This window comes from Hemitrygon akajei, chromosome 14, assembly GCF_048418815.1.
Source record: "Hemitrygon akajei chromosome 14, sHemAka1.3, whole genome shotgun sequence".
Taxonomy (NCBI): Eukaryota; Metazoa; Chordata; class Chondrichthyes; order Myliobatiformes; family Dasyatidae; genus Hemitrygon; species Hemitrygon akajei.
In genome coordinates, this window is record NC_133137.1 from 30,174,506 (window position 1) to 30,189,966 (window position 15,461).

The following is a 15,461-nucleotide window of genomic DNA, read 5'->3' on the forward strand; positions in this document are numbered from 1 at the left end:
TCTTAACCCTTTGCAACACCTTCTCTAAACAAAAACAGCATTTTATGGGCAATACGCCAACAGTTACGATGCTTGAAAATTGTAAATTATTCCATGAATTTAGAAAGGAAAACTTTACTAGTGAGATATTTTAGTGTTGCGATGAATGGGGTAGAACCAGCAAATTATTGCTTATCTACTTGAATGCTTAGGGTACACAGTAAAGTACACTTCTCTGATGTTGCAGTGTTCAGCAAGCTTGGCAGCTAAGCTTGCAGACATTTCATCACCAGTCGAGGTGACATCCTCAGTGCACAGTAGTTGGTGTTTCTCCCTGGGAGTGCTCACGCTTATATAGCTCCCCCCCCCCCCCCACCATTCACTTGCCTCAGTCACAGGACAATTTACAATGACCAATTAACCGTCCAACCAGTACATCTTTTGACTGTGAGAGGAAACCCAGACTTCACGGGGAGAACATACAAACTCCTTACGGGCAGCGGCCGGAATTGAACCCAGGTCACCTGCACAGTAAAGCTTTGTGCGAACCGCTGAGGCAAGCAAACAAGGGGCTAAATACACGTGAGCACTCCCGGAGAGAAATGCCAACAACTGCGCACTGAGGTGATGAAACTTCTGCAACTTAACTGCCAAGTTCAATGAACACCACAACAAATGCCTCAACCCATGCTACCAATATTCACCACCATCCCAAACACTTCCTCTCTCTATCCATTTCCATTAATATTTTTAAAATATGCTATAGACATACAGCACGGAATAGGCCTTTCTGGCCATTCAAGCTGCGCCACCCAGAAAAATTCCGATGTAATCCCAGTCTAGTCAAAGGACAATTTACAATGACCGATTAACCTCCCAACAGCTAGGTCTTTGGACTGTGAGAGGAAACTGGGGCACCCAGAGGAAACCCACACGGTCACGGGGAGAATGCATAGACTCCTTACGTGCAGCAGCGGGAATTGAACCCAGTTCGCTGGTACTGTAAAAGCATTGTGCTAATCACAACGCTACCGTGCTGTAATAGGAAATAGAAATTTTATGTGGTGGCACACACATTACTCATTGCTTTTGACAAACGGTACACTCTACTAAACCATGGCTCAATAAATAAACACACAAAAAAAAGAGAATTAAGACTTTCCAACTAAAGCAGGAAATAATGGGTGTTTTCCAGTACCATTTTACTAATGTGCAATCACAATGTGCTTTTTTTTTCCGCAATTAAACCTCCCCAACTGAACACAAACACAAACTGTGCTCATAATGAAATAAATACTGTGGATTACCTAACATCTGTTTAACAATAGTTGGCAATTTTTGCTAGATTTCCAGCCCACAACAACATCCAGAGCAAATTACTGCTAAAATTTAATCACACAATGAGTAAGGAGGGACATGTGACATTTCTTAGCGCGCCCCACCTTTCAGTGACCTGCATCAGTGTTATTAAATATTTAAAGCACATCGTTAAAATCTAGTTTTTTTAAAATATAAAAATGTACTTTTGCTAACCCTAGCTTAAAAAATGTCATTACGCCCCCCAGTGGGACCCGCACATTACTCGCTATACGGTACAGTGTATAATTTCTCAAGCAGTTGCCTGGTGCGAGATATTCCTGCATCCAATAGAGAATGCCGATTTTATGTTACTTCATTTAAAAATAAAGGTTTCCTATGAAACTGTCACATGCAACTATTTCATCTGCACAATCTGCTTGCATATAGCATCTACTTACAAAATCCAAAACTGAGAAGTGCTACGGTGCATAAAATGTTTGAAATTTTGAATAGACAACTGTATGAGAAAAATTCTACTCGGAGTTCAGCAAGACTCGACACATTTCCAGCAACCCTCAAAACAACTCAAGAATGCAGCGTTCAATGCATTTACCCACCTATATGTGACCTTAATCAAATTCACAAGCACATTTATCCACGTGCAAAATGACATCCAGAATCATATACATAAATCATATCCTACAACAATTAATTATTAGTCCAGTACCATCAACTGGCTGTGTGCTGTAGACTTGCAAATATTGATTTTGCACACATTCAATGTGTGAACAGGACTGTACAGTGAACACAATTAAATTGAGCCAATGCTATTGGGTTGCTTCATATCTGGTTATTTTCGCAAAGAATAGCAAAATAATTAAAGGGGGGCAAAAGTTTTCCGCAGCATTAGATCAGAAACGTGCAAATCGTTAACAGTGGTGTGTAATCATCAAATGCAAAAAGCAAGCACGATCCAAACAGCATCTTTGCTTTGGGACGAGTGACAGTCACTGTCACACGTCTCGGCAACTGGATTTGGGTAGGATTTCTCCCTCTCTCTCTCTCAAAGTCCCTCTCACCTTCTTCCGGGGCTGCCATTTCATCATATTTGTAAAGCAGAAGTGTAGAGAGCATCAAGAGGTTGACTGGGAACCTGGTGTAGATTTACAGCAGTAAGGGCACATACTGCCGGGCTGCCTCTCGCCTTCTCTCAGAACAGCTGCATAATTCGGGAGCAAGAGGAAAAAGATCCCGAAAGCAGTAACATCCCGGGGAAAGAACCAGAAGAGAAGAAGAAGAAGAAAAAAGTGCTTCAGCAGTTCCTCGTCCTCAGAGCAGAGCAGGGCCAAGGGTGACACATAATTCTGGCTGCACCTCACAACATCTGAATCTGGCCCCTTTCCCCCTCTCGTTTGCTCCTTTATCAGTGTTCTGCAGATGACAGAGCTGTTGGGAAGCGGAGATGTTCCTGTGCCGTCGCTCCAGCAGCCCAGCTCCGTTGTGCTGGCGCTGAGCGGACTGCAGGCAGAGGGATTTTCTGGGGAAGCGCAGCCTCCACTGGCGGCTCGAGGGCGTGCAGCTGCCGGCGCGGGGACACGCGCGACCCCGCCGCCCGCCAGGCGCGCCCCCGCGTCCGCGCCGCAGCCCCTTCGCGGTTCGCTGGTGCGCGGACCGGACGGCGGGTGCACGCGGGTGTGGGAGGCAAGGGGGAGAAATGGGGGAATGCAGGAGATAGGGAAATGAGGAAATGGAGATAGGGGAGTGGCTGGTGAAGGGAGGAGAGGGAGATGGTGGGAGTGGAGGGGAGGGGAGATGGTGGGAGTGAAGGGGAGGGTGGAGGGAAAGGGACGGGGCAGAGGGGAGGTGCAGGGTTGGAGGGGATGAAGGGAGGGGAGGGGTGGAGGAAGAGGGGATGGGGTGCAGATGGGAGGGTAAAGGGAGAGGAGGGGGAGTGGCTTGGCGAGGGAGGAAAAGGGAAGTGGGTCAAGTGGGAGATGGAAGCGGAGGAGGGAGTAGAGCGGAGAGGGGGAGAGGGGAGGTAGTGGAATAGGGTGGAGTGGGGAAGGGGGATAGTGGGTGTGAGGAGGGAAAGAGCAGTGTGGTGGGAAGGGGTGGGGGAGAGGAAGAGGGAGAGGACGGGGCTGAGGAGGCAAGGAGGGGTAGTGATTAGGAGGGGGGTAGAGATAGAGAGGGAGTTAGTGACAGGGAGAAGGGGAGTAGTAACGAGGAGAGGGGATTAGTGACAGGGAGGGCGGGTTAGTGACAGGGAGAGGGGTTAGTGACGGGGAGGGGGTTAGTGACGGAGAGAGCGGGGTTAGTGACAGAGAGGGAGCAGTGATGGGGAGGGGGGTAGAGACTTAGGGGGTTAGTGACAGAGAGGGGGGAGTGATGGGGAGAGGGGTTAGTGACAGGGAGAGGGGGGTTAGTGATGGGGTGGAGGGTTGGTGACGGGGAGAGCGGGGTTAGTGATGGGGTGGTGGGTTAGTGACGGGGTGGGGGGTTAGTGACAGAGGGGGGGAAGTGACAGGAACAGGAGAGTAGTGACAGGGAGAGGATGGGCAATGACGAGGAGAGCAGGGGAGTGACGGGCAGAGGGATTAGTGACGGAGAGAGGGGTTACTGACAGAGGGGGGTTAGTGACGGAGAGGGGGGTTAGTGACGGGTAGAGGGTGGTTAGTGACAGAGAGGGGGGCAGTGACGGGGAGGGGGGGAAGTGACAGAGAGGGGGAAGTGACAGGGAGAGAGGTTAGTGACAGAGAGAGGGCAGTGACGGGGAGAGGGGGGGTTAGTGATGGAGAGGAGGGTTAGTAACGGGGAGAGGGGTTAGTAATGGAGAGAGGGGTTAGTGACGGAGAGAGGGGTTAGTGATGGGGAGAGGGGGGTTAGTGATGGGGAGAGGGGGGTTAGTAATGGAGAGAGGGGTTAGTGACGGAGAGGGGGGCAGTGACAGGGAGAGGGGTTAGTAACGGAGAGGGGGTTAGTGACAGAGAGAGGGGTTAGTGGCGGGGAGAGGTTAGTGACGGAGAGGGGGTTAGTGACGGAGAGGGGGGCAGTGACGGGGAGAGAGGGGTTAGTGACGGAGAAGGGGATTAGTGACGGAGAGAGGAGCAGTGACGGGGAGAGGGGTTAGTGACAGAGAGGGGGTTTAGTGACGGAGAGAGGGGTTAGTGACGGGGAGAGGGGGGGTTAGTGACGGAGAGGGGGGTTAGTAACGGAGAGAGGGGTTAGTGACGGAGAGAGGGGTTAGTGACAGGGAGAGGGGTTAGTGATAGGCAGAGGGTTAGTGACGGAGAGGGGGGCAGTGATAGGGAGAGGGGTTAGTAATGTAGAGGGGGTTAGTGACGGAGAGAGGGGTTAGTGACGAGGAGAGGGGTTAGTGACGGAGAGGGGTTAGTGACGGAGAGAGGGGTTAGTGACGGGGAGAGGGGGGTTAGTGATGGAGAGAGGGGTTAGTAACAGGGAGAGGGGGGTTAGTGACAGGAGAGGGGTTAGTGTCGGGGAGAGGGGGGTTAGTGACGGGGAGAGGGGTTAGTAATGGAGAGAGGGGTTAGTGACAGGGAGAGGGGGTTAGTGATGGAGAAGGGGGCAGTGACGGGGAGAGAGGTTAGTGATGGAGAGAGGGGTTAGTGACAGAGAGGGGGCAGTGACGGAGAGGCGGGTTAGTGACGGAGAGAGGGGAGCAGTGACGGGGAGAGGGGGTTAGTGATGGAAAGAGGGGGGCAGTGACGGGGATAGAGGGGTTAGTAATGGAGAGAGGGGTTAGTGACGGAGAGGGGGGTTAGTAACGGAGAGAGGGGTTAGTGACGGAGAGAGGGGTTAGTGACAGGGAGAGGGGTTAGTGATAGGCAGAGGGTTAGTGACGGAGAGGGGGGCAGTGATAGGGAGAGGGGTTAGTAATGTAGAGGGGGTTAGTGACGGAGAGAGGGGTTAGTGACGAGGAGAGGGGTTAGTGACGGAGAGAGTGGTTAGTGACGGGGAGAGGGGGGTTAGTGATGGAGAGAGGGGTTAGTAACAGGGAGAGGGGGGTTAGTGACAGGAGAGGGGTTAGTGACGGGGAGAGGGGGGTTAGTGACGGGGAGAGGGGTTAGTAATGGAGAGAGGGGTTAGTGACAGGGAGAGGGGGTTAGTGATGGAGAAGGGGGCAGTGACGGGGAGAGAGGTTAGTGACGGAGAGAGGGGTTAGTGACAGAGAGGGGGCAGTGACGGAGAGAGGGGAGCAGTGACGGGGAGAGGGGGTTAGTGATGGAAAGAGGGGGGCAGTGACGGGGATAGAGGGGTTAGTAATGGAGAGAGGGGTTAGTGACGGGGAGAGGGGGGTTAGTGACGGAGAAGGGGGCAGTGACGGGGAGAGAGGTTAGTGACGGAGAGAGGGGTTAGTGACGGGGAGAGGGGGTTAGTGACGGAGAGAGGGGTTAGTGACAGAGAGGGGGCAGTGACAGAGAGGCGGGTTAGTGACGGAGAGAGGGGAGCAGTGACGGGGAGAGGGGGTTAGTGATGGAAAGAGGGGGGCAGTGACGGGGATAGAGGGGTTAGTGACAGGGAGAGGGGTTAGTGACGGAGAGGGGGTTAGTGACGGAGAGGGGGTTAGTGACGGAGAGGGGTTAGTGACGAGGAGGGGGGTTAGTGACGGGGAGAGGGGGGTTAGTGATGGAGAGAGGGGTTAGTAACAGGGAGAGGGGGGTTAGTGACAGGAGAGGGGTTAGTGACAGGAGAGGGGTTAGTGACGGGGAGAGGGGTTAGTGACGGGGAGAGGGGTTAGTGTCGGGGAGAGGGGGGTTAGTGACGGGGAGAGGGGTTAGTAATGGAGAGAGGGGTTAGTGACAGAGAGGGGGCAGTGACGGAGAGAGGGGTTAGTGACAGAGAGGGGGCAGTGACGGAGAGAGGGGTTAGTGACGGGGAGAGGGGTTAGTGACAGAGGGGGGGTTAGTAACGGAGAGAGGGGTTAGTGATGGATAGGGGGTTAGTGACGGGGAGAGGGGGCAATGACGGGGAGAGCAGGGAGTGACGGGGAGAGGGGTTAGTAATGGAGAGGGGGTTAGTGACGGGGAGAGAGGTTAGTAATGGAGAGAGGGGTTAGTGTCGGAGAGGGGGGCAGTGACGGAGAGGGGAGCAGTGATGGGGAGAGGGGGTTAGTGATGGAAAGAGGGGGGCAGTGACGGGGATAGAGGGGTTAGTGACAGGGAGAGGGGTTAGTGACGGAGAGGGGGACTAGGGACAGGGAGAGGGTGGGCAGTGACGGGGAGAGAGGTTAGTGACGGAGAGAGGGGTTAGTGACAGAGAGGGGGCAGTGACGGAGAGGCGGGTTAGTGACGGAGAGAGGGGTTAGTGACGGGGAGAGGGGGGTTAGTGACAGAGGGGGGGTTAGTAACGGAGAGAGGGGTTAGTGATGGAGAGGGGGTTAGTGACGGGGAGAGGGGGGTTAGTGACAGAGGGGGGGTTAGTAACGGAGAGAGGGGTTAGTGATGGAGAGGGGGTTAGTGACGGGGAGAGGGGTTAGTAACGGAGAGAGGGGGCAATGACGGGGAGAGCAGGGAGTGACAGGGAGAGGGGTTAGTGACAGAGAGGGGGCAGTGACGGAGAGGCGGGTTAGTGATGGAGAGAGGGGTTAGTGACGGGGAGGGGGGGGTTAGTGACGGGGAGAGGTAGGTTAGTGACAGGGGGGGGTTAGTGACGGGGAGAGGGGTTAGTAACGGAGAGAGGGGGCAATGACGGGGAGAGCAGGGAGTGACGGGGAGAGGGGTTAGTAATGGAGAGGGGGTTAGTGACGGGGAGAGAGGTTAGTAATGGAGAGAGGGGTTAGTGTCGGAGAGGGGGGCAGTGACGGAGAGGGGAGCAGTGACGGGGAGAGGGGGTTAGTGATGGAAAGAGGGGGGCAGTGATGGGGATAGAGGGGTTAGTGACAGGGAGAGGGGTTAGTGACGGAGAGGGGGACTAGGGACAGGGAGAGGGCGGGCAATGATGGGGAGAGGGGGCAGTGACGGAGAGGGGGGAAGTGACGGGGACAGGAGGGTTGTGACTGGGAGAGGGGGCAATGATGGGGAGAGCAGAGAGTGACGGGGAGAGGGAGTAGTAATGGGGAGGGGGTAGTGATGGGGTGGGGAGAGGAAGGGTAGTGATGGGGAGAAGAGAGGTAGGGACAGGGAGGGGAAGGGTAGTGACAGGGGAGGGTAGTGACGAGTTGGGGAGGGGGGCGTAATGTTGGGGGAGAGGTAGTGATGAGGTGGGGAGGGTAGTGACAGGGTGGGGGTGGGTTGTGATGGGGGATGGGAGGCGTAGTGTTGGGGGAGAGGAGGCATAGTGACGGGGGAAGTACTGATGGGGAGGGGAGGGGTAGTGATGAGAGGAGGAAGGATATTGACAGTGAGAAGGGGTGACGGGGAGAAGAGAGGTAGTGATGGTGAGGAGGGCTAGTGATGGGGTGGAGAGGGGTATTGACAGGGAGAGGAGGGGCAGTGTCGGGGCAGATTGATTGGCAGGGGGAGGAGTAAGTGGTTTGGCCAAGTTTTATTGGGGCAGATAACCTATTACATTGAAGAAGTAAGTGCATCTGGAAAAGGAAATGACTGAGACTGAGATGCTTACAACAGATAAACTATGCAATTGACAAGGCAAATGGATTTCTAAAACTCGACAAAATCACTCTGGTCAAGATTTGCCAGAAACATGATGTGCCAAATGCCACCTTCTGGTCTCTTTCTGCAGTACAGGAATTGGCCAGTCAGCCCTTCCAGCCCAATACAAGCCATGCCATCGCCTCTTCCTTCAGCTCTCTCTTTCTCTCTTGCCTTCCTCGGATCATACTTTTATGAGTCTCTGAGTACAGATGTTTCTCTTGAATTCACGACTGGATTTCTTGGCAAGTATTTAATAGTTGGAGCCCCAAGCATGAGAAATTTGTGTGATGTGCTCTGTAGGGCTTTGGTATTAAGAATATCATATTCTCTTTTCCTTCTCGTCCATGACCATCCAGTACACATTTGAATGGAGGCCGAGCTCCATGCCAAAGTCAACTTTTTCACTTAAGCAAACGAGGCAGTGGGTCTTATAAAGACAAAAATTCTGCTACCCAGCTGTCTTCCCGTACAGCACCTCTCTCTGACAGTAAAGGCTCATGGTGAGACGCTGGAAACAGGAATCACTTCTCACATCTCAAATCCCACCTCTTGGTGAAGGCAGACGTTGATGGTGAAATTTAGTTTCTCAAGATAAAGAAAGATTGGCCTTATTTGTCATCGGAACATCAAAACATTGAAAGAACAGTGAAACTTGTTTATGTCAATGATACATAAGGTCCAAAACGCATTGCCATGCCTCTGACACCAACATAGCATACCCACGACCTATTAATGCTAACCCATTATCTTTGGAATGTGGGAGGGAACTGGAATACCCGGAGAAATCCCACCCAATCACAGGGAGAGCAAACAAACTCCTTACAGACAGCAGAGGGAATTAAACTCCAATGTTGCTGTGCCAAAGCCAATGCTGGATTCACCTTCAATCCAGCCGCATGTAAACTGAGGAAAAAGGTCAAGACTTCACAAGGTAAAGATCCGGTGGTCTCTCTGGCTGCAGTGATCTTTGCCTTTTCCTATCCTTTTGAGATTTGGACACAGAAGACAACTCAAGGCACTTGGAAGATACCATCAATGTACCCTCTGCAAAATCATCTAAATCCACTGTCCTCTTCCAGGCTAATATCCCCAATGAAGCTATGTTATTCAAATCCCCAACTCTAGATTCCTGAAATACAGACTCTATGCTATGTGAGAGGAAGAGATTACCTAGTAGAGAGAGGAAAGATGCATGTATATTTTCAAAGACTCCTTAAAAAAATACAGAATTACTTCTGAATCCTGGAAGATCTAGGCTCATGACTGCTTATAATGGAAATGAGGTATTTGTCCTGGTCTAGCCACGTAGACCAGAAAGCACACCAGGACCTCAATTTCCTCAGGAAACTGGAGAAAATCAGCATATCCCAGATGACTCTTACCAATCTCTAATGATGCACCACAGAAAGCACACTAACCGCATCACAGCAAGGAACTGCAGAGAGTTGTGAATGCAACCCAGTCATCCCTGCATATACTTCCCACTGCTCAGCAAAGCTCCCTGCTTTTCTCCTCCTCTCTCCCACAGGCACGAGATCGATTGATTTACTGAGGTACAGCACAAAATAGACCCTTCTGGCCCTTTCAGCTGCATCGCCAAGCAATCCCCCAATTTAATCCTAACCCAATCATGGGACAATTTACAAGGACCATTTAACCTACCTACTGGTACATCTTTAGACTGTGGGAGGAAGCCAGAGCACCCGGAAGAAACCCGTGGGGAGAACGTACAAACTCCTTACAGGCAGCAATGGGAATTGAACTGGGTCACCTGCACTATGCTACCATGCTGCCCCAAAATACTTAAGCACAACTGCTATCTCACTGTGATCAGACCTTTGAACAACACTTTCAAGCAGATAATGATTTTTTGATCTCCCAACCTACCTCATTGTGACGCTTACACTTTGTTTAGCTGTTCTATATTTTCTCTGTGGCTGCAACAATCAATTTCTCACACTTCCGATAATTGACCCCACCCCCCCAACCATTCTTTCACCTTTCCCTCTCTCACCTCTACTTACCTGCCCATTACCTCCCTCTTGTGCTCCTCCCCTTCCCTTTCTTCCATGCTCTTCCATCCTCTCCTATCAGATTCCCTCTTCTCCAGCTCTTTATTTCTTTTACCAATCAACTTCCCAGCTCTTTACTTCACCTCCTCCCCATCTCCCGGTTTCACCTATCACCCACCACCTCATGCCTTTTCCTCCACTCCCCCCCACCAACCTTCTTTGTCTGACTTCTTCCACCTTCCTTACCAGTCCTGATAAGTCCTTCTCAGCCCAAAGCATCAACTGTTTATTCCCATCCACAGATGCTGCCTGACCTGCTAAGCTCCTCCAGCACATTGTGTGTATTGCTCTGGATTTCCAGCATCCGTGGTATCCCTTGACTCTATTTTGCATTCTGCTTTTCTTTTTACTACCTCAACGCAAATAAAAGCATTTCTTTATCATGGTAGAAGTGACAATAATAAATTAATACCATTGTTGTATTCAATATCCAACTAACCAGCATATAAGCAACACATCTTAGTAGGAGCAAGCATCTAAATACTGTTCAGATGCTAAATATTTGGCTGAATGCATAGAAAGCAGAGAAAGATATATAAATCAACCCACGCAAAATGCTGGAGGAACTGAGCAGGTCAGGCAACATCTACGGAAATGAATAAACAGTCAACGTTCTGGGCCTAGACCCTTCTTTGGGACTGGGAAGGAAGGAGAAAGATGCCGGAATAAAAAAGTGGGGAGGGGGAGGGGAAGGAGGCTAGCTGGAAGGTGACAGGTGAAGCCAGGGGCATGGGAAAGGTAAAGGGCAGAAGAAGAAAGAACCTGATTCAAGAGGAGAGTGGACCATAGGAGAAAAGGAAAGATGAGGGTTTGCAAGGGGAAGTGATAGGTGAAATATGCTAAGAGGCCACAGTGGGAAATTGATGAAGAGAGGAGATGGAGGAATTTATTTTTTCCGGAAAATCAATATTCATGACATCAAGTTGGAGGCTACCCAGAAGGAATATAACGTGTTGTTCCTCCACCTTGAGAGTGGCCTCATCTTGGTGCAAGCAGTGGCCATGGACCAACATGTTGGAATGGGGATATGTAAATACCATTAATCCACTACGTGAGAAGAACAATATGTAGAACTTAAACACTGGCAAAAGTTTGTTGTTCCAAACTACCTTTTTCAGTGAAATAAATTAAATACAATTCCTGAAGTGAATCAAATAAAATACTAAAATTACTTTTTAAATATAATTTAATTTTAAGTTAAATACATCCTTTCAGTATGGTCTTTGTTAAATTGACAATAATCCACACAGCTGTGGTCTTGATCCATTGTGTAAGTTTAGTGGTGTACAGAAGATAATTATTCCCGATTATTCTCTGACAATGAATTTGTGATATTTGTAGTTCCAATCCATGCAGAATTTTAAGCAAACATCCTCATTACAACCCACTCCACTGACATAATTTTGATCTCAATAGCAATTCAAGTGCCAGTATGATTATCGAGTGAACTCAAAATTAAACCTGTTTGAATCCAATGTCAAAGACAACCACTGTTTTAGCAACAAAAAAAAAATGGCAAACTTTTTTTTCTTGATCTTTGTCACAGAAGTGATTTTAGAATATATTTACTTCTACCAACCAAACTTATCTATTTACTGAGTCACAGAATGGAATAGGCCCTACTGGCCCTTCGAGCTGTGCTGCCCAACAATCCCAGATTTAATCCTAGGCTAATCACAGGACAATTTACAATGACCAATAACCTATCAATCAATAGGTCTTTGGACTGTGGGAAGAAACCGGATCACCCGGAGAAAAACTACCTTGGAGAGTTTAATAGAAAAAAATGTCAGATTATCACAAGTGACTCAGTAAATGGTATTCTGACCAAACACGAGGAAATCTGCAGATGCCGGAAATTCAAGCAACGCAAACAAAATGCAGGCGGAACGCAGAAGGTCAGGCAGCATCTATAGGGAGAAGCGCTGTCGACGTTTCGGGCCGAGGTATTCTGACCAAGCTGCTTCAATGTTGAGGGTTTAACAATGCGGAGTGCACACCATCAATAATGAACATAATCAGACATAGTGATACAATAACCTCAATTTTGATTCATCAGCGGAAGAAAATACAAATGTTTGTACACTGGACTGTTGCACAGCAGCTTTTAGAGTGGTAAAGAGTGACTTGCATCCCAGAAAGGGATATCAGTGTCACTATGTTCCGTCCTGATGAAGGTTCTCGGCTCGAAACGCCAACTGTTTATTCCCATCCATAGATATTAGCCTGTTGAGCTCCTTCAAAACATTTTGAGTATTGCTCTAGATTTCCAGCATCTTTAATCCCTCTTGTGTCTCACTATATTCCATGTGGCTCATAATGCCCCAAGGTTTTTCCAGAATTAACAACTAAGAGATATTTATTTGCTCTGCAAAATAATGGTAGTCACCTATTACTTCAAAAAGCAAACAGAAAATGTTAACAAATTTCTACTCAAAACTAAACCTTTTGGTTTAAAACTTTGGTGTCACCAATGAGTAGACTTTCCTTTGTAATGTCATATCCAGATGGCATAAACTTTCAAACCCAAAGCCACATTTGATCTAGCACTGATCTCACCATTGTTCAAGAAGGCCACTACTCACTACTGTCATCTCTGGACATCTAAAGAAGGCTTCACTACATCATCTGATTTTAAAAAAATGAAACCTTCCCAACATGCCAGAACTTTAATTATAAGGATGCTTTGAAATATATAGGTATTCTGCCAAGAAGATGAATGAGGAGATATTATACAAGCCATTACACTTCTCCTGCCAGGCAACTCCTCGGGGGCACGTGGTTTTCAGTCCAATGTCCATGACGCCCAAGGGGCTGGTGAGATGATCCTTGATGATCAAGAAGTTATTCAATTTAGATACGTTATGCATCATGTTCACTGTCATAGCAATTTTATATGTTGTCTGCATTTCTTGATTTATTACTATTAATGTTGCTTTATATTAACAGAATGCATTATTTCCCTTTGGCTAACTGATTGCAGGAAGCTGGGATAGAGGATCTCCAAACTCATTATATTTTATGTATTTGTTGCTGAATATATTAACTTGAAGACATGCTATTTGTTGCCTTGAATAGTAATAAAAATTGTTTCTGCTAATATTGCATGCTTCGGCATCGCACTGCTAGCAGAAGAATTCAGGAAAGAGAAGCCTGAGAATTGGTTACTGTTTTTTGAGTCTCTGGAGAAAATTTCGATTACTGATTTTAGAGTCTCTGGACAAAATTTTTAAATGACTTTTGACTCAATGACCATAACCAGTGTGTCAAGCAAAATTAGGATTCAGTATCACCTCTAGTGCAGTTGCTTTCTTTTACGAAGAAACAAACCCACTTTTATTAAACTGTGACTCATAAATATGTAAACGCAATACAGGATTCTATTTAGCAATACTGCGTGTACAACTTACATTGACATTTAAAAGCAATGTGTATATGTAAGATAATGTCAAACAGATGGACGTATAAAAATCAAAACTGATCCCAAAAAAAGGAACACTCCCAAATAAATCCAAGTTGAACATCATCTTTTCACTCACTGTTTTGTCAAATATGTTATGAGGGATGTAGTGCTGGAAAACAGAAATGCTAGGATGTAAAGGGTTCAAATAGTGCCCTCTACTTGCTAGTGTACCGGGGGGGTGGGGGGGGGGGGGGTGATTGATAAGTTTGTGGCCTAAGGTAGAAGCAGTCATTTTAGACAATCTAGCACATTTATTTTTCAACCTAGTTCCCTCCTACATTTACACACTTAGTCCAGTGGCCGTGGAGCATACGGCTTTTGGACCTCCAGAAAGTGTCTACAGCAGGGGTGATTGATAAATTTGTGGCCTAAGGTGGAAGGAGATGAGTTATACAGCTCTCGTTACATGCACATGCAGTTCAACTCTTTGAGTGATTATGCAGAAAGTTTGAAGTTAATAACTCATCAGGGGTGATTGATAAGTTCATGGTCTAAGCTAGAAGGCAATGAGTTATTAACTTCAAACTTTCTGCATAATCACTCAAAGAGTTGAACTGCATGTGCATGTAACGAGAACTGTATAAATTATCTCCTTCCACCTTAGGTCACAAACTTATCAATCATCCCTCATATACGTTTCGCAGCTATTCATCCCTCCTCGTCAGCTATCCTCCATCAATTGGTCTTATTGCTCCAATGCTGTCCACTCCGCTTGCTGCCACACGCCCATAATGAAATTTGTTGTCACTTTGCCAACAATGATTGGCACCATTTTTGCATTTTCCTCCACAGCCGCTTAATTGTAACTACTTCTCATAAGGATGAAGATCTCCACACCTCCAAGGCTTAGAAAATTGTATGTATCAAGAAAGGATTTTGTGGAGATACTGACACACCTTAATTCATTCATTGAGATACAGTATGGAATTGTCTGCTCCAGCCCTTTAAACCACACCATCCAGCAACTCCCCCTAGTTAATCCTAGCCTAATCACGGGTCAAGTTACAATGAGCAATTAACCTACTAACCGGTACGTCTTTGGACACTGGGAGGAAACCCACACAGTCATGGGGAGAATGTACAAACTCCTTACAGGGAGTGGTGGGAATTGAACCCAGGTCACTGGTTCTGCAAAGCAATGTGCCATCCACAATGTGCACACTACCACGGTAGCGTAGTGGTTAGCACAAATCCTTGCATCTAACGCAATCTATCACAGGATGTTATGGGAAGCAAGGGAAGGGATTGCTGGGGGTTCTGAAAGAGATTTTTGCGTCATCTTCAGTTGCAAGACTGAAGTTCCCATATACAAGAGGGCAGTAGTGATAAACTAGGAGACTGCAGTCCCAGTCAGTAATTGGGAAACTATCGGAAAACATTAGAGACATCCAGTCCATTCCAAACCATTTAAACAGCCTATTCCCACTGGGACCATCGCCCTCCATACCTCTACCATCTATGTACCTATCCAAATTTCTCTCAAATGTTGAAATCAAGTTTGCATGCATCACTTGTGCTGGCAGCTCGTTCCACACTCTCACAACCCTGAGTGAAGAAGCTCCCTCTCATGTTCCCCTTAAACTTTTCACCTTTCACCCTTAACCCAAGACCTCTGGTTGTCATCCCACTCAACCTCAGTGGAAAAAACCTGCTTATATCTATTTGTATGCCTCAATCAAATCTCCCCTCAATCTTCTATGCTCCGAGGAATAATGCCTTAACCTATTTGAAGTTCGTGGAAAGGAAAACATCACTTGGAAATTTAGAGACTGATTAGCATGCGAAAGGCATGTTCCTGTGTTGGACAACTCTGTGTAGCTGTTTGTAAAGTTCATGATAAAAGACTCCTTCCACATTGACTTAAATCATCCAGGGCAGAAACAAACATTTCCTTTACGTCATGCCCAGGACGATGAAGAAAGCCACAATAAACAGCAATATAATCTCTCGTAGAAAGCATGCAATGAAAGAGAAGGCAATTGTCTTCAGGGTCCAAATGATCAGATAACTAACAGCGTGCATTGTTTGTCTCAG

The 15,461-nt window shown here is 47.8% G+C and overlaps 1 protein-coding gene across 5 annotated transcripts in view; it reads right to left on the minus strand.

Moving 5' to 3' along the window:
• The window catches only part of ttc28 (tetratricopeptide repeat domain 28), an 891,459-nt gene that overhangs the window by 603,488 nt on the left and 272,510 nt on the right, over nt 1-15,461 (minus strand). The window contains exon 1 of one of the 5 annotated variants that reach the window (XM_073065730.1): nt 2,358-2,772. The exons of the other annotated variants lie outside the window; for them this stretch is intronic. Coding sequence (XP_072921831.1) covers nt 2,358-2,384 — 27 coding nt within the window. The 5' untranslated portion in view covers nt 2,385-2,772. Of the gene's footprint in view, nt 1-2,357; nt 2,773-15,461 lie in introns of those variants that run through there. 5 annotated transcript variants of the gene reach the window in all.